This window comes from Parasteatoda tepidariorum, chromosome 3, assembly GCF_043381705.1.
Source record: "Parasteatoda tepidariorum isolate YZ-2023 chromosome 3, CAS_Ptep_4.0, whole genome shotgun sequence".
Lineage (NCBI taxonomy): Eukaryota > Metazoa > Arthropoda > Arachnida > Araneae > Theridiidae > Parasteatoda > Parasteatoda tepidariorum.
In genome coordinates, this window is record NC_092206.1 from 3,393,913 (window position 1) to 3,420,994 (window position 27,082).

The 27,082-nt window shown below is 28.8% G+C and overlaps 1 protein-coding gene across 1 annotated transcript in view; it reads right to left on the reverse strand.

The window, feature by feature from the left end:
- Window positions 1-26,792, reverse strand: part of LOC107436533 (Kruppel-like factor 3) — an 81,306-nt gene extending 54,514 nt beyond the window's left edge. Inside the window, exon 1 of the mRNA XM_016048295.3 lies at window positions 26,448-26,792. Coding sequence (XP_015903781.1) covers window positions 26,448-26,549 — 102 coding nt within the window. The 5' untranslated portion in view covers window positions 26,550-26,792. The remainder of the gene's footprint in view (window positions 1-26,447) is intronic.
- Window positions 26,793-27,082: the final 290 nt, after the last annotated feature.

Genomic DNA, 27,082 nt, shown 5'->3' on the forward strand with positions numbered 1-27,082 from the left:
CGTTAGAGAAGCAAAATCATAGACGTCAAAGCGACGCCACAAATTTCTTTCTGTAAGAACACGAGGAACTCATCTATCAAGCTTTGAGATTAAGCGTTAGGCTTTTGAAATTATCATTGTGGCGTAACTACCACTACGATTATTAAATATCAATTCACTAGTATATAAGAAATGCTGGCTCAATTCAATCCTGAGGTACAGTTAGATCAGAGGTTACCAACTGTGCATCCGGCCCGTGAAGTCTTTTTATGTGGCCCGCGAACTAAAATATATTAGTTGTCATTTTTTTGAGGACAATTTTCGTAAAAATCTATATGGGATTACAATGATTTGAAAAAAAAACTTATTTCTTCGTTTCGGTGAAATTTAACATACCAACGGTGAAAAAAAAAATATTTCTCAGGTTTTGTATACAAGAAAATATTTAATCAAATGCAAAATTAATCGTGTATGTTACTCTTTTTATTTCTTTTTTTTTGTGAATATAATTTAGCATGTGCGTATCTGACAGTAGTATTTAATGTTCCTTCTAATATAAAGAGTCCTGTATAAAATTTTGAAAAAGTTGCGGCCAGCCATTTGACTAGTGTTTTTAATTGCGGGCCCCCGGCCTCATGCAAATTGGAAATCCCTGCTTTAGATAGATGAAGGTTGGGATTGTCGAATGCTCTTCCCTCAAAATCATGAAAGGTCGAATTCGATAAATTAAATTTCTAAGTTATCACACAAGTTGTTATTAACAGATTCGCATTAATTAATGCCTTTATTGTGTCTTCATCAGCTTAAACTGGCGTAGTGCATCTTAATGGAAAATTTGCAAACCAATCTTGGTACTGACCCATTGCCAATACACTTTTACAGAGCCGTGATAGTTCAGATAGATAGAGCGTTCGTCTTACAATAAGGTGAATCGGGTTCGAATCCCGGCGATGGCTGGTCGATACGAATTCCGCATCCAGTTCACACCGACCACAGTGATGACGTGAAAAATCCTCAGTGATAGACGGATCATGGGTTAGTCCCCTTGCCGTCAAGCTAACCGTGGAAGGTTCTCGTGGTCTTCCTCTCCATGAAACGCAAATGAGGGTTAATTCCATCGAAAAGGCCTCCACGAAGACAAATTTCTCCCAATATTTAATCCAGGAGTTCCTTTGTCTTCTGTATTGGATTCAAAATGACAAGGCTATGGAGTTGAACATTAGTAGTCGTAAACCTAAAGAATTGGGTCGGCAGTTCAACGACGGATATAAAGTAAAATACACTTTTACAATACACATAAAAAAATATTTTTGCTTGAATAGCATTTTTGCGCTTGCCGTTGTAAAAGAGTAAAATGTGTCGAAAATTTTGCTTTTTCACTTTCAATATTTGATACGGACACCAGCCGTAAGCTACTGCCTAGGATCAATCAAACTTTTTCACAAGCAAACCTTGCTATACCAGCCCTCAAAATGTATAATGATAATGAGGCTTGAAAAAAGTTGGCTGCGAAAAAATGTATTTAAATCCTCTGTTGGGAAATGAAATTACTTTACGAACAATCCAATAAATTATTTCAAAAATTTGAACATTTTCACGTTGTTTTAGATTTAAGTCAAAAAAAAAATTTAAATTTAATGGAAGCGTACAGCGTAAGCCTTTTGATATCAGCTGTCAAAGTATATAATGATTATGTGGCTGAAATATGAAGTTGGCTGCGAAAAAATGCATTTAATTCCTCTGTCTGGAAAATGAAATTACTTTACGAGCAATCCAATAGATTATTCCAAAAATTTGAACATTTTCACGCTATTTTAGATTTAAATCCACACAAAAAATTTGAAATTTATATATAATGGATGCGTATAGTGTCTTTATTTCAGAAGAAAAAAACGGGAAAATTGCGAATGATTTGTTATCTATCAAAGTTATATAAATATTTTTTTTAAAATACAAAAATATTAAAATTGAAACAGTCTAAAATTAATTTGAAGAAAAAGTGAAATTTTACATTTTGTCATAAGAGTAAGAAGCTGTAAAATATTAAACTTTTACTGCGATTTTTACATCGAAAAATCGTCATTAGCATCTATTTAAATAACTAATTCAAAATTTAAACCAGGTTAAAATTAAAATATTCCATTGTTGGACGTTACGCAAGAAATTCAGAATTCTTCTGCTAGTGTTAAACTAAACTAATATATAGTATTCAAGTAATTAAACTAATAAACCCTTTCATTTTTGACTTATAATATTGTATTTAAGAGTTGTTTTTAGAATATATAAGTTAAAATATATTTGAAAAAAAAAAAGTACTCTAAGAGATTTAAAAAAACATTCTTATTAGTCTTTATATCCATGGAGAAAGCTTGAATCGGTTTTCTAAATCCATCTTTTTCATTATGGTTATCTATACTGTTAAAAATTCCCGGACACGTTGCACCAAAAATTGGTATTCATTTGCTGGCTACATAAAATGGAGCTCAATTTCACCCTATTTTGGTATTTTCATGAGCTTCAAATATCAGTAGAAGGGTGCACCGAAAGTAGGTGTTTTGATAAAAACAAAAAGCCATTATTAGATATTTTTAAAGCACCCAAATGCTGGACAACTTTTCTTATTTACCGTAACAAAACTATTTCTTGTAAGTAAGTTATTTTGTGACATACCTTTAACGATTTTATATCGCCAACCAAATTAAAATAAATGAACTTTAATGAATGCAAACAAAATATTAAGAGACATAAATAAGTTGCCAACATGCATGAGTCGTGTCGTCCCAATATACCGAAGACACAGTTGTAAAAAAAAACATGGCGTCGTTAGCAAGTTTACAGTCACAGTTTTGTGTCTTTTACCAAATTTTGCTGCACCATGGACATATTTCCAATTTACGGTGTAACTAAAATAAAATAATATCTCATTTAATTAAACTTTGGGAAAATGAGAAGTTTTGCACAAAATACTGCTCAAAGATTTATCGAGTTTCTTTACAGTGTAGAACAGTACAGTGTTTTTAAAATATAATGCGCGTAATTTATGCTCGAAATAGTAAAATATTTAAAATTTCGTGATTGTTTTTGTTAATCAGTTTGGTTATACAGTTGGACCTCTGTTTAACGAAGTCGCAGAATCCCGATAATAAGTTGGTTATAAGGAAAATTCATTCAATAGGAAACCATTTTTTGAAATACTTAAACAACACAAAGCAAGTTTTAAATTCTTAAAACCTAGACATAATTAAAATAGCAATTGATTCACCGTTATTTTGTAAATTAGTATCTACTATTTATTTTATAAATCTAAACCATGAAAAACAACTGCATGGAAAGCAAGAATAGAGCAAAACACTACCCAGTGTTACGCTATCATACTACATACAATTTCAACCAAAAAAAAAAATGCTAAATTTATGATTAAAATTATATCTGCATTTATTATAAAATTAATTTTCAGCATACATTACCATGTGCGTTCTTAAGTTTAATTGCTACTGATAAAAATCCGTTAATTTTGTCTCAGTTTTTCGTTAGAAATGCAGACAAAAGTAAAGGGTTACTGCTTTCTCGAAAATCAATTTGTCCCATAAAATGCGTTAACAAGTTTGAAATATTTTAGGAAATAGGGAAAGTGAATCTCAAAGAATAGTTCGTTAAAAAGAAATTTTACTTCGCTTTTTTTGAAAGTTATTTTACGAAGAAATTTTCAAAATGTTCTTGGTTTCTTGAGAAAAAACGCAACATAGAGAAATTCGCAAAATGGAAGTTCGTTAAATAGAAGTCTGACTGTAATTAAAAAAAAGTTTTCGTTAAAATAGCACGAAACAGAGCTCCAGCTGCAATATAGCATTGAAATGACTTGTAAGCATTCTCATTATGATCGAACTATTATTTAAACGACATGTGTCATTATATTTTTGTTCTAGAAAATAAAAGAGAAATTGTCGCCTGATTCACGTCATTTTAGTAATTGCTAAGAGTCAATCTCTAATTAGTATTTCAGTCAATATTTGTCCTTCAGTTCAAATAAAGATCGGGTTCTGCTTTTCAAGGTGACATAATAGTAGGGTCTGATCATGAATACCGTGTGACAGTGTCATTATTTTTCTAAATTTAATAGGTAAACGCTTAAAACAGACATTTTGTTAAAATTTAGGAATGTAATGTTGCCTTTTTATAACAATTTTAAGACTATCTAAAGATGACATTTGCTTATATTAAGTGGGGGAAAGTATTCTACCTGAGACCAATTTTATTATTTTTTCTTCTTTGCACTTTATACTTCTTACCATGAATAGCCGAAATCAAGAGAATGCCGACTTTCACCATTGAACGTCAACAATCACATAGTTGCTTTGGTGTATGTCAGAAATATTTGTTTTATCCGATTTGATCTTAATTTATCACTTGATATTTTTACATTTATTCGATATTTTAATAACTGCAGAGGATAGATTAGGAGTGCAAAGGTGCATACATCAGTGTGCATACAGGGCAAAGACGCTTGACCTTAAAACATTGATGTAGGGCATACCGGGTAAATGTATCCCGGGCAGTGGCACTGAACCTTAAAAAAACATCGATGTAGGGCAGGGATGGCGAACCAATGGCACCCGTGCTATATATGGCACGAGGCACAATATTTTGGGCACGCCACCGATCACAATTGTTATTACACAATGAATTGCTATTACACAAATGTTATTACACTATGAAGCATATGTAACAATTAAATTAAAATTCACAAAAACAAACAAAATAATAAACAATTATTAATAAAAAATTAACAATTAATACTAAAAAAAACAAGCAAACAATAAACAACTAGCAAAAAAAAAATTAACAGTCCTGCTTAAACTAACATTTTACAACCTAACATAAGTTATTTGTCATCGAATCTGCAACAACAGAAGTCACATTGATGTTACTTTAAGACATGTCAAAATGTATTTATTTTCAATGTAAATAAAGAGTTTTGAGTTGATAGTGTTAAGTATTATTATTTTCCCATTAATTAAATCCCATTATTAAATTATTTGACGGCACATTTATGACCTCATTAAGCAATTTTTTTAGAAAAAATGGCACGTTGGTGTATAAAGGTTCGCCACCCCTGATGGGTATACTGGGCAGTGGCACTTGACTAGACCTAGTATATATTTCGGACATTTCCCAAAGCGACTATGTGAAAGTCAACCACCACCTATTTCTGTCATTTACAGTAACATACTCAATTAATAAAGCTAATTGCCGGAAATACGTTATACGTTTATCCATAAATATAGATATATCTTTTTCGTAACCGAATTCTGTCATACGCTTCAGAATTATTATTATTTTTAGTTTTAAAATTAAAAAAAAGTGGTCCAAGGTAGAAGAGCAAGTAATTATTTCTTTATATTTATTTCAGTTATGTTTTAAAATGTAAAGTACGGTAGGGTTTTATTTTAAAATCTAGTGAAGAAGCTAAAACTGTCGCCAACATTTAGGTGATGTTATTGTTGCAGGTATGAACTACAAATACCGAATGCAGATATTCGCTATTAGGGGATGTTTTATCCTTTTCCACTCTCCCTTATTGCTTGATAGAAGGGGGGAAAACACTTCCAACATATAAAGGGAGCTTAATATCAGAAGTCACTAAACATTTCGAACAATTCTACTTCAAAACATTTTAAATAATTGATCAAAGTTGATATTTTAATAAAAGTCTGCATTCTAATAAAAGCAATATGAAATAGATATTCTAATAAAACTTTTAGATTTAAATCAAAAGATAATAATTTAAATTAAAAAAAACTGATTTAAATTTAATTAAATCGTTTTTTTAAATTTAATAAATATAGAACACTAAAACAGATTTTTTAAGATAATTACTTTTTTAGTGTCGAAGGCTTTTTACAAACTATGCAAAATTGATAAAATGTTAAAGGTGAGCTGACAAACCCTGATCCGTCTACCACTGAGAATTTTTACATCAGCACTTTGGTTGGTGTGAGCCGGGTGTAGAACTCGCATCGACCAGCCCTCGCTGGGATTCGAACCCGGTTCACCTCATTTCAAAACGAACGCTTTATCCCCTTAGCCACTACCGCTCAAACTTTGTATGAAATTTTAGAACCATTGTTGAACAGCCGACCCAATTATTGATTTACGACTCCTAATTTTCAACTGCGTAGACTTGTCATTTTGAACCCAATCCAGAAGACAAGGGGACTCCTGGATCAAGCCTTGTTAGAAATTTACCTTCGTGGAGAACAAACCCGCATTTGCGTTACATGGAGAGGCAGACCACGAGAATCTCCCACGGTTAGCCTGTCTGCTAGGGGACTCTAACCCATGATCCGTCTACCACTGAGAATATTTTACGTCAGCATTGTGGTCGGTGGAAGCTTCATGCGGAATTCATATCGAACTCTGGGATCTCTGGGATCGAACCCGGGTCACCTCATTGGGAGGCGAGTGCTCTATCCCATAAGCCATTGAGGCTAACTTCAATAAATTACAAAATTTTAATTTTTTCACTGATAACAGAAATGCTTTTTTACCTTAAACTAAAAAGCGAAAATTTTTTATGCTGAATATCCTCTTTTATGCTGAATATCCGTTTTTCAATAACTACAGTCAAATCAAATCCTAGTGTTACTTGCTTTGTAATAAAATAGTTGTATTTTATATTTAAACCAATTTATTTGTTCCAGTGTTAGATAATGAATTTCTATACATAAGTCGCCCTTACTTGTAAAATAGTAGTAATTACTAAAATTGAAAAGAAAAAACAAATCCTTTTGATTCATTTACACAAGATAGCAAGATAATTTACAAAATTCTTTTTAAGTTGTTTCTCTCAAAAGTATAAAGAACTTCAATTGAATGAAGAAGTTGAATTAGTGTAAATTGAGTTTCTTCTTCAAAGTGAATTTAGTTCTTTCATTAAATGTGTACAAAGCCTAACCTAATTTCGTTTCTATTTTTATTTTTTACTATAATTTAGAAATATTTTACTTTCAAATCACAATTTTAAAAGAAACTTTAATTTTTCTTTAATTGCAAAAAATTATTTAATTGAAAAATGTTTTAAAATATTTCTTTAAAATTATTTTTTCTACAAGAGGGGAATATAATATTTTATAAAATGTTACATTTTATTTAATCATGAATTAAATTTTTTTTAAAAAAAATTTAGGCGAGAGCTCTGTTCCTTCGTCAAATGGCTCCCCAGTTATATTGTGCATTTTGTACAAATGTAGCTGACAACTAACTGTAACAACAAATACTTTCTATTGCGTCATGGGCATAGGTTTCCAACCTTTTTTGGACCACACCCATTTTTCAAGTCAGAAAATTTTGTAAGTCAATTCGACTAATTCTGCTGATCACTGATAATTTACGACAACGCACCACCCTTAATTTCTAGTCTTGTTGTATTTTCTGTATTACAAGTTAAAATGAAAATTAATAAAATAATGTTTGAAGAAAAAATTTGTAAATAAAATATAAAATCGTAATCTTTTTTCGTATTCGAAGATTTCTCTTCACCTTTGATAATTTTAATGTAATTAACTTTTACATAAATAGTTTAAAATATGCAATTTGTTAAATATATAAATAATTCAGTATTATTAATTTAATATAAATAATTTAAAATATTTAAAAAAAATTAAACATTTTAAAACAAATAGCATGTTATTAGGATTTGATTACATACTGATTTACAAAATATAAATAAAGAAATAAAATAATAAAACGTAGAACTTTCAAAAACTAAAAACTGACACTAACAAATATTTGAAATCGAACGAATAAGTTCTGTTAGATTTAGAAGTTATACTTATTTTATAAATAAGACATTTTGAAGCATTACAAGTTTTTTTTATGGGAAAAAATTGAAAAGTTAATATTTATAAAATTAAACATAAGTTTTTTTTTTCGATCTAATTTTTATAAAACTTAAAACTATTTTTTTCGAAATTTTTCCATCTGGTAAAACTGATTTTAAAAATATGAATAAATAAATAAAATAATAAAAAGTAGGACTTTCAAAAACTAAAAACTGACACTAACAAATATTTGAAATCAAGCGAATTAAGTTCTGTTAAATTTAGGAGTTATACTTAATTTATAAATAAAACATTTTGAAGCATTTCAAGTTTTTTAAGGGAAAAAATTGAAAAGTTAATATTTAAAAAATTACAAGCTTTTTTTTCTTCATATAACTTAAAACGATTTTTTTTCTCCAAATTCTTCCACTGGTAAAACTGATTTTCAAAATGTAAATAGATAAGTAAATAGAAAGTGGAACTTTGGAAAAATTGACCCTAACAAATATTTGAAATTAAACGAATAAGTTCTGTTGAATTTCGAAGTTACACTTATTTTATAAATAAAACATTTTGAAGCATTTTTAGTTTTCTAAGGGGCGGGACAGATGGCCGAGCGGATAGCGCGCCTGACTGCGTAGCCAATGGCTGCGGGTTCGAATCCCGCTCTGGGCATGGATGTTTCTCTCTCTTGTGTTGTCGTCCCGCAGTGGACTCATCGTTAAGACACGGTTCCCAGCAGATCACCGAAGTCAAGCATCAGTGGCTGCGGTCAGTGTGCGGGTGGGTGACCCACTTGGATCAGTCTGCGTAGGGACCGAGGGTGTGCGGTATTGGTCCTCGTTAAACTGTGCTACCGTAAAGTGCTCGACTTCGCGTGCAGGTCGTTGGGCTGCCGAAGCGGGGGTGCCATCCCCTCTGCAGAGGATCAAAATTGTGATGGCATGTCTTCGGATCATCCTCAGGGATGTTTCCCAGACCGTCGCCAATAGCCCATTGTGCAGCTCTAGTGCGACGTAAATGAACTACAACTACAACAACTACAACTCTCTTGTGTTGTCCTCTGTTGTGTGTGATAAGTGAACGTGGCCCCCACCCTATGAACGGGTTTGTGGCAGTGTTGCTTGGGCTATGTTACTCGCCTCCGTGACTTTCGTTCACAGGTGCTCACTGGGTAACGCGAAATGAGTAACAATTCTTACATCTTCTAAGGCGAAACGAATAAAGTTCAGTGTCTGTCATTCGAAAAAAGAAAGTTTTCTAAGGGGAAAAAATTATACAGTTAATATTTATAAAATATATAGACAGTATTTCATTTATTTTCCTGGATCACAAACAGTTGGTTGGGTACTATAAGTCATCCGTATTATTATTTATGATATTTCACGTTCTAGGACTTGATTATAAGGTACAATTATCTTATAAGAGAAAAATGGCCCTTAAGAGATAAGTTTACTCGAATCGTCTTTCAAGGGCAATGCCAAATACAAACAAACATCTTGAGCGTGAGAGGACTGGAGAGAAAACTACTTTTGAATTACAGTAAAAATTTGTTCTAACGACAATTCAAAATGGAAGATTGTACCGCCATTATTTAAAAAAAACTTCTTTGTAAGCAAATACACATGTTTAAAATAGTAAAACTGTGAAAAATAAAGTATGCTTTTAATCTCATTGATACCAATGAATGTTACTTTAAATTTAATAAAAAAACATTGAATGTTGTTTACAATTTAATAAAAACATTGAATGTTGCTTTAAATTTAAGTGATAATATTGAATGTTTTCAACTTAATTGATGACATTGCATGTTGTTTTCAATTTTATTGATAACATTGAATGTAGTTTACAATATAATAAAGAACAATAAATGTTAGTTTGAATTTTATTGTTAACATTGAATGTTGTTTTGAATTTAAGTGATAACAATGAATGTAGCTTTCAATTTCAACAACGTTCAATTCATCAACGTTCAACGTTCAATTGATAACATTGAACGTTGCTTTTAATTTCATTGATAATATTGAATGTTGCTTAGATAGCATTGAATGTTATTTTCAATTAAGTGTCAATAAAAATCATACGTCAATAAAAAGTACATTTTTTTTGAACGTGTGGCAGAATTCCTGAGTAGAATTTTTATTTAGTGAGAAAGAAAATAACTTGGCAGGTGACGACCCACACGTTTTTACTTACAAACACAAGATGTTAAGACTGTAAGAAAAGACATGATCTTCGTTTCTAGTTTTCGCTATGGTGCGAGAAATAAAAAATATCTTTTCTTCGGTGCTTTTAGGTATAATATTGCTCACTTAAACAGCAAAAAAAAAACGTATTTTGTACAAAAACAAATTTCCGTTATTGTGGAAGTCTAGTAATTCGTTATAAACATAAAATTTTATATCTTTAATTTTAGAATTTCGACAATGACTTTAAACATTTTCATAATATGTCGCTAGATCGAATTTTTACAGCACGAATAATTTGTTTGAAACCTTTTCTTTTCTAGAATACTAAAACGGACTATTTTATTTACTTGGAAAATTTAATTATTGACAACGAAAGAAAAGATGTAAGGCTTGACTTTAAACACAAATCCCGAACCATTGACAAAATGGAAAATAAAACACAACTCTAAAACGCGTTTAAAAAACCAACATGAGGAACAAAAAGTGGTAAAAGACATAAATTTTTGTCGATAGTTGCACTAGATCATGTGAATAAACATATTTCATGTGACATATAATCCTCGAAAAGTATTTTAAAAAAACGTCAAAACGTAACAAAAAATGCATTTAAATGCGTATAAAAAAACAAAATGAGGAACAAAAGGAGGTACAAAACAATTTTTTTTCCATAGTTGCACTAGATCATGAAAAAAAAACATATTTTATGTGACTTAAGGTGCTCGAAAAGTATTAAAAAATTTTGTAACATATTGCTTAGTGCGCAAAAGACCTCTCTAGAAACATATCCCTCACTAAGTAACGTGATCTTAGGTTGATCGTAGAGACTTATGTACACATAGCTGAAAAACTGTTAATTTGCACGTTGCCTAGATAATCTTCGGATTAATTAGGACACTCTTTTAAAGTGTGAAATCTAGGATCTTTCGTAATTTACCTAGGTGATGTGCACATTAAGGGCTTCCATATCATTAAAGTTCAAAAAATTTTCTCATTTTATCGACTACTTTTTTGATTTTTTTTCTTTGATTCTTGAGATATTGAAAAATAAATAAATGTCATTACGCTAATTTCCTTAACTGGTAGAATATTTTAAACAGTCATATTCCTTTTATTGTAATTTTTAAAGTGATGGATTCTGTTAACTAATGTGTTGATTGTTTTATTGTAATAACTAATTTAATTTTCGCTATCTAAAAAAAACCATTAGGTTACTTAAAGCGTGCAGACACTTTACTATTATTTCAGCGAAGATGTTATTTTTTACTTTAACGAGTGTAGGTAATGTGCAGATTTTCTAGGTAGTTTGCAGATGACCTAGGTAATTTACGAAAGGAATTTTTTTTTTGCACTTTATCGGATTACCCTACTTAACCTGCACATTATTCAAATAATCTGGAGAGGGACTGATTTCTACACTTAAGGTAAGCGATTACTTAATAAGTTTAAAGCTATTGTTTTATTGTAATAACTTGATTTTTTTTTGGATAGCAAAAAACAAATAACATTATATTAATTTAAGCGTCCAAGACACTTTATTGTTTTTTCAGCGAAGATCTTATTTTTATTTTAACGAGTGTAAGTAATGTGCAGATTGCTTAGGTAGTTTGCAGATGACCTAGGTAATTTGAGAACTGAAACAATTTTTTGCACTTTAACTGGTCACACTACTTAATCGGCACATCATTCAAATAATCTGTAGAAGGACTGATTTTTGCACTTAAGTGATTCCTTTATAAATTTAAAGCTATTGTATCTACCATTTTTTTTTTTTTTGATAAAAATAAACCGTTCAAGTAACTTCCGAGTGGTCCATTTCGTCTGTTATGCAAACTTGTTCGCCTGCAGGGACAATGGATTGTTTTCTGTCTCAAAATTCAATTGACCAACAAGAGCACGAGTTGAATGCAAGGGGCGTGGAGAAAAGTCCATAACAGCAGCAAAATTTTGCAACGAAACTTGTGTACTTTTTTTTTTCCTTCCCCGTTCCACAACTTGCATAATTGCAAATGAAGTTGTTCCCTGGAGGTGCGAATGAGTTTGGAAAAACGAAGCTATCGAGATCAACCTGTATTTCCTCCGGGGGCATCGATGTCTGATCAAGACTATCTTTCATTATGTAGAGCAAAGAGAAACCAAGAACCTATTTTTTATCTTTCTTTCTTTTTTGCAATAACTGGGGCAAGTAATTGCGTGCGATGCTTGCGTCCGTAAATCATTAAAGTTGTAAATGAGATGTTTTGTTGGAATTGGATAGCTGAAATATATTTATTGGGAAAAAGTTTTTTTTTTCCGTCACTTAAACGTTGCCTTATTTACCCCGTACTCTATTCTTTTATGAGGGGTCGTTTAGATATAATGCAAGCATGTTTTAGTCAATTTTGAACCCATTTCGTCCTTGTCGGCCAAAAAAAAAAAAAATAATAAATTTGCAAATAATTAATCCGCTTTTATGCTTCATAAGAAAAAAAAACAGTGTTCCTCGTATGTTTTGCTTTTTGTTTAATTGTATTAATCTAGATTTAGAAACCTTGTTATGTCAAAAAAATATTTTTCCATTTGACATTATGTATTCACCTAATGTTAATTTGAATTCCCATGTCGAAGAGTTTCTTCTCAAAACCTTATTAAGTCGAATTTTTTCGAAATAGAAATTGAATTTTTTTTTTTTTTTTGGAAAACCACGAAATCAGTTTATTATAAGCCATTTATTTCTTATTTAATGCATAATTATTTTGCCTTAATTTCAAAAATAAAATTATCATTGTTGTATTTAGACTTATTCTCAACTATGTTAATTTAAATTCCCATGTCGAAAAGTTTCCTCTCAAAACCTTGCTAAGTCAAATTTTTTTCGAAATAGAAATTGAAATTTTTTTTGGAAAAGCCACTAAGTCAGTTTATTATAATCCAATTATTTCTTATTTAATGCATTATTATTTTGCCTCAATTTCAAAAATAAAATTATCATTGTTGTATTTAGACTTATTGTCAACTATGTTAATTTGAATTCCCATGTCGAAAAGTTTCTTCTAAAAACCTTGCTAAGTCGAATTTTTTTTTAAATAGAAGTAAAAAAGTTTTTGGAAAAACCACTAAGTCAATTTATTATAATCCAATTATTTCTTATTTAATGCATAATTATTTTGTCTTACATTCAAAAATAAAATTATCATTGTATTTAAACTTATAGTCAAGTCAACTATCATTGCATACATATTTAATAGTAGTTATTCTTATGTTTAGTGACTCTACTTTTTACAACATATTTAGTTCTGAACTTGTAATCTTGAAAACTCGCTATCTCTAAATTTTTCAGCCTCCCTTCAACTTTGAGATATCGAGAGTATGCTGTATATTCTAATAAAAGATGTAAATTTTCACAAAACAGAATTTAAGTAATAATTAACTTCGAAATTTTTTTTAATAGAATGTTCTTTATGAATTTTTACCTTTTCTTTCTGTAGTCACAGACTTCCTAAAAAAGAAAAAGTTTTCCTAATTTTTCTTTCTCGAAACTTAACTTTTATTTGAAAGTTTTCAAACGTTCATGATTTTTTTTTTCATTTAAAAAAACTTGAATTATTAGGGATTTTAGTCTCTTACGTAAACATTGCTTTAACCTCTCTTGTCAGCAAATTACAAACATTAATTCCCTTAAATGTTTGCGCAATCCCCTAATCTCGGAGTATAAGGAAACATATCTCACTTTATTTAAAATAGAAATATGTCAACTAATTTTATTTTAATCATTATTCAATTACTTAAGTTTATTTTTATTATTTTGCTTTACAATCACTGAATAAGCAAAATACGAAAGTAATTGTAGTTAACTTAATCGCGTAACCATACTTTAAAACTTACTTTTTGTATTTTATGTACTTTTCTGTTTTTCTTGATTTTAATAAACATTTACCCGTATGCCCTAAATTGGGGCAGGTCGGGGTAAATATTTCACACTTAAAAACTTAATTGACTTCAAAAAATTTGAAGTTAGTAGCCATACATTTTGAAGCCAATGCAAATTTTAATCAAGTATATCTTACCACTTCAGGATAATTTATTTAATCTCGTAATTATTTACAGCAATTGATATTTCATAACTTTTCATACTTCAAACGTTAAGAAAACTGTATGGTCAAAACTGCTAGAATATGATAAAATTTACCGTGTTTATGGCTCTATGAGACTACTAAAAAGCTCGATGATTTTTACTGAAGTGATTTGATAATGATTTTGGAAAAATGAACAGTAAAATATGGTTTTGAAAAAATTTGATGAATACAGTAAAATTCAGTTGTTTTATGGCAGTCACGAAAAAACTGGGTAATTTTTACTAAAAAGTGTTGGTAATGATTTTGGTTAAATTAACGAAAAAATATGGTTTTATTTTTCACGTAATAAAAATTTGGCAAATGTTGAGAAATTTGTTAATTTTATTACAGTACCTTACAGCATAGTATAAAAACCATTTGTTCGGTTGAATTTGCTTTTCAGTAATGTATTTTTTACAACCTGTGTGGTAATAAGAACTATAATTTTGAAAGCAAGAATTCCAGGTTTTAAAATTTAAAGATTCCGGTATTATGCATTAATTTTCACTTTATTTGAAATTTTCATTACTTAAATTTTAAATAAAATTTTCAATTTATTAAAAATTATCTAAATTCAAATATGTATGTAAAAAATATAGTTTCTTGTAATCTTATAAAATAGCAGCACATGATTGTCACAATAAGAATGATTAAAATCAAACGTTAAGTAAATCGTTTAAAAAAATCTCTAATATTTCACCATCTTATGATTTACGATATCTTAACCGTCTTACATTATGTGTCATAAGATATAAGTTTTTTATAATCTATTGTCCCAATTTAAATCAATTAAGGAATTCAAACTATTTGAATGTGAAAATAAACACATATGAATTCTTCTGTTGAACGTAAGATTTTTTAAAAAAATGGAGAAAGATAATTTTCAATTTTTAAATAAATCTTAATTTTTAACTAGTTAATAACGAGTAAAAGGAAAAAGAAATGTTTCCCCATGTTCGCAAGACTTGATAGAGTATACGTACTAAATAGTACGTACGCGTACTATTTAGTACGAGATGTAATATGATAGCAACGAATGGAGTCAACGAATAGCACTGATCGCGTTCGTGTCACGGAGTTCAGCCACTGTAGTCGGCTTATATCATATATGTGTGTATTGAGAAACTGATCCTAATTTAAATCAATTAAGGAATTAAAACTATTTGAAAGTGAGAATAAACACATATGAATTCTTCTATTGAACGTAAGATTTTTTAAAAAAAATGGAGAAAGAGAATTTTCAATTTTTAAATAAATCTTATTTTTTAACTTGTTAAGAGCGAGTGAAAAGAAAAAGATACCTTTCTTCATGTTCGCAAGTATACGTACTAAATTGTACGTATACTTAAATGAAATGCAATATGATAGAACCGAATGTAGTCACCCAATAGCACCGAATGGAGATACCGAATAGCGCCGATCACGTTCTTCTCACAGAGTTCAGCGGCTGGAGTCAGAAAAGCTTATTTCATATTGCGTGTGCCTTGAGAAACTGACAATGTTCCTAAAATTTTTTGTAGTATTATATTTAATGTTTTGAACGTAAAAAGAAGGAAAAAATAAGCAGTGGGGCTAGCATAATTGCTCTTGGAACATATAATGACAATACTTTAAATCTCTTCCGTGATTTTCAATATTCTCTTTTTTTTTTAATTAAAAACTCTTAAGCCTAGTTTGTTTTCAAAAACACTGAATAAAATTATTTCATATCATCTTCATGTAATTTAGTATCTTTTTCCATTTCTCTTTTCTCATGCATCGACAAATATCATTTGATAAATTAAATTTAAAATGCTCCCGATTTCTTATACCCATTAAAAACACATCTTAAATTATTCAGAGAAAAGCTATAATTTTGAAAGATTATATATTGCATACAATCTTATGTAAAGCAGGCTTAAAAATATCATAACCCTTATAGGAAAGAAATTAAAAAAAAGGAGATGCTTTGTGATATGCTGTAAAATAAAGCTAGCTGAAACGCCACAATAGATTTAAGTTTCGATTTTTTTAATTAAGAACCTTCATTGGTATTTAAACGCATAATGAAAGAATAACAATCTAAGGGTGTATTTTTTTTTCTTCTTAATCTTATAACAACAAACCACAAATATTTAATTTTAAATCTCTTGTGTATTTTCTTATCAATTATAAATAAATAGTTCAGATTCATTCACGTTATTATTTTTTTTTAAATTATAAATTACTCCAATATTTGTTTTGTTCGAAGAAAAGTGTTTTGTGTTCGGACTCACGGATAATTATAGCGGAAACCACAGAAAAACAAATCATTCCATTCATTGCCATCAAATTGTAAGAATAACCTTAAATTCAGATCATTTCATAAAAATATGGCATTTATTTTATTTCGCTATTTGCATGAAATTGATTGAATGTTTTGAATTTATAAAAGATAACAATCCTTAAATCACATTCTTTTATGAGAATTTGAATACATACCGTATTAAATTATTATTTTCTAAAGGCGAAGTTCGAAATTTATTTTTCTACTTATTAACTTCTAAACACTCACATCCAGCAAAGTATAATTAATAAAAGTTATCATTGCTATATATTTAAAAGTCTGAAATTATAATCACGGTAACTTAAAAGTTATTCGTAACTTAAACCATTATCATATGCACTAAAAAATGCTTTATTTTTAATAATTATATAGTTTTTGCTTAAACTCATAATCTCGTAATATGTTACAGTTACGAGAAACCACCTTTGTCTTCATTTATATACGTAAATATAGTTTTTTTTTTTAAATGTTATTTAGGGGAAGTAAAAGATATGTATACAAAAGTTGTTTTGTAAGGAAACTGATTCGGTTTGAATCGAACAATTTATCTTGAGCAAAAATCGAAACGTCCTACCTCCCTTTCAGAAAAAGATGTTGAACTTTTTCAACTTGTTTACGTCCATCGAAAGCATTTTTTTTTTCTTCTTCGTTCGGAAACTCAGCATGGTTAGAGATAAAACCAGAAAAAAAAGATATAAAGGATTAAGTATCAAGAAAAAACGTGACTGATTTTAGTCAGGCTAGTTTATTTCGTTTTACCAGTCCCATTTTTTTGTATTATAATTAATCATGCGAGTTGTGCGGAAATAAAATCAGTAACTACCCACACGAATTGTCAATGACGCAAAACGACTTTAAAATACATCGTTTTTGCTTTTTATTGTTTTTTGTTGTAATCTTTCGGTTTTAATTACACATAAATCAATTTCGTTGCGATCAATTACTGTCCCTCTTCATACGAAGATTAATAATAATAATTATTAAATCAAGATGATGTTCGTACTAAACAAAATTAATTATTAAATCAAGGTAATGTTCGTACTACACAAATATTAATTATTAAATCAAGGTGATGTTTGTACTACGCAAAGATTAATAATTATTAAATCAAGATTGTGTTTGTATAACACAATGATTAATAATTATTAAATCAAGATGAAGTTCGTACCACACAAAGATAAACAAAAACCGAGATGATGTTTTTACTACGCAAAGATTATTAATTATTAAGTCAATATGATGTTCGTATTATTACGAAGATTAATAAGTCAAGGTGGTGTTCTTACTACAATATAAATAAATAAGAAATGACTTATACTGTCATTCGGTCATTTTAACTATGATTTACCAGTGCTAATAGAGACATTTCGAATTTTTGTAGGAATTGTGCGTACTTTTTACCTATTTTATTATTTCTTAAAGTTAATAGTGTGCGCTTAACTTCGTGAGCATGAGCATTTACTTCAAAACTTAACATACGGAAGATTCATACGAGAATGATACATAAAACTGCGAAATCTCACTGACAAGGCCGACAAATACTTAATAAAAATCTGCGATCCTCACCAATCCACCAGGATAACAGGAGCTTGTCCTGGTAAAATTATTAGGGTCAAAATTTCAACAAATTGTTTTTTATGCTTCATGTATTTAAATTAAATATAAAACACACTTTTGGAACTTAAATAAAACTGCACACATTCTTTATACTTCTTCAGTTTTTTATACCATTTACTGATTATACAAAATTTTTTCACTAATATTCTACGAAACATTTAATAAATATTAACAAATTTTGAATTATATTTATTTAAACTATCCAAAGTTTATTTCATCTTAACCATCTGTTGTTACTAGCCTTTGAAAATTCTTTTAATATTTCAAAATAATTTTTTTTTAATACCTGAAATTATCTTGTGCACCTAAAAACCCTTTTGCACACAGTTATAAAAATCGTTTCTCCAAATGTTGGCTTTTATTCGATCCTCATTTATCCAATTCACACAGTTATAAAAATCGTTTCTTTAAAGATTGGTTTATATTCGATCCTCATTTATCCAATTCACACAGTTATAAAAATTGTTTCTTTAAAGATAGGTTTATATTCGATCCTCATTTATCCAATTCACACAGTTATAAAAATCGTTTCTTTAAAGATAGGTTTATATTCGATCCTCATTTATCCAATTCACACAGTTATAAAAATCATTTCACCAAAGATTGGTTTACATTCGATCCTCATTTATCCAATTCTATCTCGAAAATTCTTTATAAAATTATTTTTTTTTAATTACTTAATATTGGGCGAAACAATTTTCAAATATTTTATACTATTCAGTTTAAAATTGTTGACATTAATTAAAATGTTAAATGACAAAAGGCAAAATTTGAACGACATCGAACAAATAGTTTCAATGTTATTCAATTTATAAAAAAACATGCATTTAAAATTTTGATTTCCAGCAAACTATTCGATTGATTGCTTTCTAACTTTGTATATTGTAATTTAAAATTGTCCACACGAAAAAGTTCATATTTTAAGGTATGCATATTTAAAGCGATGCTTCCTAACGATTGATGTTAAGTCCTAGGGCGAAAAGTCTGATCATTAGATCACAAGCTATTCAAGTTGTTCACTTTTTTGCGCACTGTACTCGTTACTAAGTCAAACCAATTTGAAATGCGTTCAGGCGTAAAATCTTAAGAATTTAAATGAGATATTAAAGTTTTAAAAACTGATTCATGTTTAAAAATTTAAAATTTTAGTCAATAACAAGTTATCGAAGTTTTTACAAAGCAATTCTTTTTTTAATGTTAAGTCTCTCATAAAACTGTTGTCAACGCTTTCTTTTGCTCTTCGAGCTTTGCTGTTTTACTGTACTTCAAAAGTGTAACAGCACGACTAATACATATTTTTCAATGATTAAAAATTTAATTATCATTGAATCTGTATAAGTATATATAAAACATTATAAGCTCGTTGCTTGTTGAAATGAATTATTCGCTTTTAACCTTTTAATTATAGCTCCGTTTATTTCAGATTTTCTTCGTCCACGCGAGAAAAGGATTTTCATTCCAAAATTTTTAGATATGTTCGTTTACGCTTTCATAATTATGACAGCTCACATGCTTGATATTTAAATTCTTTATCGCAAACTCAAAAAAAAATGACTTTTTTGCCACCGTAGAAGAGATGCATAGAGATGAAAATTTCCACTGGTGATTAAAAATCAACTGGATTGCTACCTAAACTTTCCCTATAATGAATTAAAAAACAAGCTCTTATTGTTAAACCCCTTTTTGGTGGTTTAAAGCCCACCCGTCTTCAGAGTATTGGAGACTGGCTTATTGGAAAAATAAAGGCAACCGCTACTTACTGCAGGCAACAGCTCTAATAAAAAAAAATTTCTTTTTTTTTACGAAATAGCTTTAATATGATGCAAAACTGCGAAATCCTACTTGAAAACAAGTTTTCATAGGATCTATAACACAGTATAATAATTCATTCGCTCAAAATACGTTCTTATTTTTCGCTTGAGATCGAGTTATCTTTTTGTGAATGAATAAATTTACTATTAATACACTAAAAATTCTGTTGTAATACGTATCCATATTTGATGTTGAAAAAATCTAAAAACTGTGTGAATGGTTACTTTATTTCAAGTTAATACCAAATCTAGCGTCCCAACACTTGTAAAGCTTGTAGTTAAACTCTTAACATCAATAACAGATACAGTTGACACCGATCTGCGACTAGTTAGCATAGAAGGTTTATAAGATAACAATNATGTTATATCTATATATAACCGTCGTTGAACAGCCGACCCAATTTTTGGGTTTACGACTACCAATGTTCAACTCCTTAGCCTTGTAATTTTGAACTCAATGCAGAAGACAAGGGAACTCCTGGATCAAATACTGAGAGAAATTTGGCCTCATTGAGGACTTTTTGATGGAACAAACTAGCATTTGCGTTACATGGAGAGGAAGACCACGAAAAGCTCTCACTGTTAGTCTGACTGGAAAGGGGCTCCAACCCATGATCCGTTTACCACTGAGGATAATTTATGTCAGCACTGAGATCGGTGCGAGCTGGGTGCGAAATTCGTATCAACCAGCTATCGCTAGAATTCGAACCCGGTTCTCCGTCTTGGGAGGCAAGCGCTCTATCCCCTGAGCCACCACGGCTCGACATAGGAGGTTGTGTTTTTTAGGACACCTCCCTAAAATTTTCTTAAATTTCGGAGAATGATATACATTTAAACTGATTAACTAAATTCTCGTGTGAAATGATAGCAGGGCATGTTGAAAATTTATAACAAATACTGTTGGACTATTATTAGAAATTTAAATGCAAATAACAGTGCAATTTCAAGACGGTGGCCAAGATAACTGTTTTTATTTTTTTAATATGCAGTAAAATATGAATTCTTCTTGTCCTACTTTACTTAATTGCCCAACTGGTCATATCCTTTTTAATATCAAGTAAGTTTCAATCCTCTGTCCTGATTGATAAAAAAATATTGATGGTCAATTATTTGTCAATTAATTTCAATTCTCTTCTCCGTAGTAATTTCAAGATTTTTAAATCTTTTTTCATACGACAAACTACTTACATAAAATAATATAAAATGCATTTATGTTTTTAGTTGTAAAATAAAGATAAATATGTTCTCATAAAATTTACAGAAATCTGTCAATTGTATAAAATAAATTTTATAATATTTACGATTCATTTCGGTTTATGTTGTGGGATTCATATTAATATTCTGTTGTGCGTTAGGGTGAATGTTTGATAAACAAACACATTTTATTTTAAGCAGTATTGTATATACATACATCCTAAATTTATGATTCTTGTTGTAGCTAGTAAGGTTGGTTAAAAGTAACTTTAAGTATAGTAACTTTTAAGTAGTAGTAACCTAAGTAAAAGTAACATTTTAGTAAGGTAAAAAGCAATTTTACGAATTCTTTAAAATATCATATCTTAATGCTATTGAATAACAGACATCGTGGCGGTTACGATAAACGAAAAAGTGTAAAAGAACATTCTAGCAATTTAACTACTCCAGGAATGGTTAGTTTTGGTGTAGTGGAGCACCACATTAGTATAAAGTAGTTACCACCATTTTTGGTGTTAAGTTACGCGAGCTTATTTAACAGTGTACTTAAATGGAAACAATTCTAAGATACTTTTTTTTTAAAGCAAATTTAATTTACAATGGTATGTCAATAAACATTCAGACAGGATTTCTTTTCTTTGCGTAAGTATAATATTTTCGTGTAGTTTAATGGCCCTGAAAAGAAATGGTGTAGATATTTAAATGCATTTATCGCGATACGGAATTTAATAGTCTCTTTTTTCATGTGACTCAGTTGATTTTACCCAGTGATCGGAAAAACTATTATTTTTGTAGTTTAATACAAGGAATCATGGTTAGTAGTTTAACACAAGTTTAATCATGGAATTCGAACTAATAAAAAAAATAGCTCACGCACGCAACAATTAGAAACTAAAATTCGCTTAAAAATGAAGAGCTACGTTGGCTAAAATATTTTTAATATGATAAAATATTTTTTATTCGTTACAGCAACTTTCAATGCGAATGGAAATTTTACATTTTCACTTCACCGTTACTTCATTTTGAAGAAATCTATTTTTATCTATTAAATTTGAGAAAGTTGATAAACTTCCTTCTTTAAAACACCGCTATATAAGATAAAAATCTAATCACTATATTTTTTTTTATTGGTAGTATTCCATTGGCTATATTTTACCCCCAATATCTTGAAAGCATAATTACAGTCACACATCTAAGATTAAAATCTAAAAATTACTTTCCAAGAAGAATATTATCTTTTGGATGTCAGAACTAGAAAATCCAGTTTTAATTTCAACTAAATATCGGTATAAGACGAAATAACAATAGGATCCTGTGATTACGCTGCAGATTTGGGCTATTTTTACGTCCTACCTATCGACGGTAATCAGACGATCGGCGTGCCGACTAAGTGATGGCGAGCGTTCGGCCTCTTGCTCTTTATTCGAGCGAGCAGGAAGAGAGTTGGGGGGGGGGGGGAATTGCGAGTATTGTTTTGTTTGCAACTATTTTACTTGATACATAACCATGTTTTCGGAAAACGCCGGAGGATTATTGTTTCTATTTTAAACAGTAATTTTTCTTTTTTTTTACGTTCGAAAACTTTAACAATAGAAATGAGAATTTCAATTTTAGCGTAACGTGTCGTAACTACCCTATTGTAAGAATTGGTAAGAAAGTTACTAATGATTCTGTTATTTTCAACAGTTTCAGAATTCAATGGGTAGTTTGTTTTTTAAGTAGTAATAAAAATAAATACGCGATTCGATTATTATGTTTGAATTCGTTTTGTTGAAGGAAAATGAACGATTTTTTTTTTATTTGTTTATAAAAATATATTTCGAATTTTATGATGTTGAATTCTATTCTATGGACTGATGATATTCTGTAGTTAAATGATAATATAGGAAATAATCTCACAAAAGTGTTATAGTATTAGTTTTAAAATAATATGAAAAATGTTAATACACATTTGTACTATTATGAATAATTTCTTAACTAAAACTATGATGATTTTAAAAGAAATTTAAGTCTGATAACGAATTTTTTTAACAGGATTTTATTTTAATTTTCGTAAAAATGGAGTTTTTGCGATATATTTTATTGTAAAAACTTATTTCATAAAATATTTTATTCTTGAATAGGATTCTTAACAAAACATTGTTTCTTAAAAACGTGATATTTTTCATTTTCAAAATGGAAAATTTCAAACTTAAATTATTATTTTGTAAAACTAAGTCGATGACGTCATAATTCCAAAACCTAACCCTATTTTCTCGAAGTCTCAAAACCGTGAGTATATATTCAGAAAAAAAACTTTGGTTTGATACCAGCTCGAAAAGGCATATAAATCGTTTAATAATGTCTGTGGATTATAAGTTTTAGCAATCAAATGTTTAATAGTGGTCAACTTTTATTCGAAAACTTAAGTAAAAGTTAAACAGCAATAATATTTTTAATGTTAAGTCATAAAAAGTAATAAAATAAATAAAATAATAATAAAAATAGTCATGCTCCAATCATTTGTAACTTAAATTATTATTAAAAAATTAAAAGCACTGAAGAGCCAAACTATAAATAAATAAAAAGACATTTTTATAATAAGGTTAGCTAAATTTTAAGTAAGAGCAAAAATATTTTGACTGATCAGCTATATAAAATTTTATTGAATTTTGTTTCTCAAATTACATATTAAAGAAAATCTGCACAATATTTGTGAATGCTCATGAATAAGTATAATGATTCGTATTAGTTAGTATGTATTGTCGGCCTAAGTAACGTTTAAAATTGATTGAATTTTAGTTATAAAATTTTTTATTTTTTTAGATTAAAGTCGAATGAAAATAACAATGCTTTTAAACTGACTAGCAATTCTATTAAACATATATGACACATAAATAACAGGTATCATTATTAAACACAAATGATACCTCCTTAACCTTATAAGCAGGCATAATATAGATACATTAAATTTATTAAATATCATTTTAGTTATAAAAAATTATGTTTTCACTATTTTATCAAACGATTGCTTAAAGTAAATATAAAAACCTTTCTTTTCTGGAAAATGAGAAAAAAAGGCCAAAAAATTAAATTTTGTTAATATTAAATAAATTTTTCAATTTATTAATATTATAAACACTATATAAGTCACCATTTTATTCGAAAACGCATTCTCATGTTGAAATTGATTAAATACAAAGTTAGTAAAAATACAAGTTACAGATTCGAATTATTTTCCCAATTTATTGCTTCTATGATTTTGTAATAACTTTTGCATTTATAATAATAACTATTATTCTTACTGTCGGTAATAATTTAAGAATATAAATTAACGATCTACGATAATAAAAATCATCAAAATAAACGATAGTTTGGCTAAAAATATATATATATAAAAAATATTTAATGGTAAAAATATCTGCAAAAAGCTTAAAAAAATTTAAAATAAATAATTTACTGAAATTGCAATAGTTGTATTAACTTTTTATAAAAAGTACCACTTAACCGAAATTAAAGAAAGAATAACCAAAATGCAGGAAATGGAGAATTAAAAAAGAATTAAGAGAGAAATTAGAAAAATAAGAATTAGAGAATTAGAGAATTAAAATTATAAAATTAAAATTATAAATTAAAAAGGAAATTACATTTTGTTTCTACAGTATATGATCTAAAAATAGATTTTTTTAGACTACTATCGTATACATAGGGCAGTATAGTATACATAGGGCTAAAATTTTGTACCTGAATATAAAAAAATTACTTTTTCTTAAAAAGTTTGGAATGGTATTATTATATTATTCCTGAAAAAAAAATTTAAAACATTTTCATTTTCTAGGACAAAGCCTTTTTTTAAAAAAAAAAAAAAATTATTTTACTACTATAAGTACGCAAGTTCTCATTTTTCTGTTCTGAAATTTAAATTTTGATTTAATTATTTAGAGGAACACTTTCTTTTTTATAGTAAGCATTTAGGCACGAATAATGCTTTTAAATATTTTCGTTTGATTATTTTTGTGCAAAATTACGTAAGAAAATTATTATAGAAAGCTCTTAATATTTGATTTTAACCAATTGATAATGAATTTCAAAGAAATATTTTTCAAGACTGACACATTCCAAGAAGAAACTCTTTTTGACATTTTTTATTATGTACTTATGAAAAAGAAAATTATGATGTTGATAGCAACTTTGTAGACATTGGGGAAAATTTATAAAACAATTAGTAATAAATACTTAAAAGGATTCATGATAAAATTGTTTCACCGTAAAGATGGAAATCAATAGTCTTTTTCTAATGGAAAAAATTGTTTATTATGTTAAAAGACTGTTTATTCTGTAATAAAAAACTAAATGCTATTTTTTATTTATTTTATTTTATTTATTTTTTGTTGCTAAACCTAGTGAAATGTTTCTAGAACTATTTTAAAAGTTATTTTGTCTTTTAAATTCAAAAAACTTTATGTAAAACAGAAAAGGAATTCTTTAATTTTTGTGAATTTTAATAAATGCAAATGCTGAAATAAGTAAATAACAATATATGAATTTTAAAAAATCCAAATAATATCATAATATCTTAAACAAAAAAAAATCGTATATAGAGAGAAGGAGCGATATGGTTTTAAAAAATCATAGTGTATTTATAGCAACTTTGTAGATATTGGTGAAAAATTCTAAAATGAATTGTAATAAATACTTAAAAGGATTCATGTTATTGTTTCACTGTAAAGAAAGAAATCAATAGTCTTTTTCTAAAATTAAAAAAGGCAACATTAAACCTGTGAAATTTTTACAGAATTATTTAAATAGTTATTTTAGTTTTTTAAATTCAAAAACAACTTTATGTAAAACAATAAAGGAATTCTTTAATTTTTGAGTTGTCATAAACGCAAATGCAATAACAAGTCAATAACAATAAATAAATTTCAAAAAAATCCAAATAATATCTTCAGAAAAAAATCGTATATATAGAGAAAGAGCGATGTGGTTAAGAATAAATGATTGCAACTTTGTAGATATAGGGGAAAAATTCTAAAATGATTTGTAATGAAGTACTTAAAAGGATTCATGATAAAATAGTTTCACTGTAAAGAAAGAAAGCAGCAATTTTTTTCTAAAAAAAAAATAATAAAAAAAACAACATTGTTTATTATGTAATAAAAAAATTAAATGCTAATTTTATTTATTTTTTTCTTATTAATTTATTTATTAATTTAATTTTTGTTTTTTCTACACTTGTGAAGAAATTTTAAATTTACAGAATTATTTTAAAAGTTATTACGGTTTTTTTTAATTCAAACATTTATGTAAAACATTAAAGGAATTTTTTAATTTCAGTGGATTTTCATAAACGCTGACATAAATAAATAACAATAAATAAATTTTTTTTTTAAAAATCGAAATAATATCTTCAGAAAAAAAAAAAGAGGCGTATAGGCTTCAGAGGGAGAGAGATAACTTACATCCTGGAATTCCACCATATCCGTCGTCATCATGAGATTTTTGAAAGGTACTCCACCGTTCACAACTAAAGATGCTAAATTTGTACACTCAGTACTGGACATTCCTTCAAAAGTACGCACTACAACGATACACCTTCTCCCATGTGAGGTCCATATTAACAACGATAATAATCCTCTGTTGAATAACTTTTTATTTACACCTCTGCCACTGAGAAGTGGCGCAAAGAATAAAACTCCCACACATAATAGAAATGACCAGTGTCCACATGCACATTAGGGTCCGCCGGTCGGGACGGACACACCTGTACTTGTGCATACTATCCATCTGACTACCTACCTTTCATTACCCGCCGGTCCAAAAGTAGGCCGCCCCCTAGCGGTCGGTCGCCGGACAGGTAAGAGAACCGTTATGACCAATCACTTATAGAAAAAATATAACTCTTGTTTCCTGCCCTAACACATTCTATGCGTTCAATTCTTTAACAGAGACGGTAAGGATAGTCCAAAAAACGCGGTTCGTTTTGCGTTAGGGATATTTCAGTTTCAGTATTAATGATTTAATCTTTTTATCAAAATCAAAAAGTATGTTGTAGGCGATTTGGAATTATATTGAGTGAGTTTTCAAAAAAAAAAAA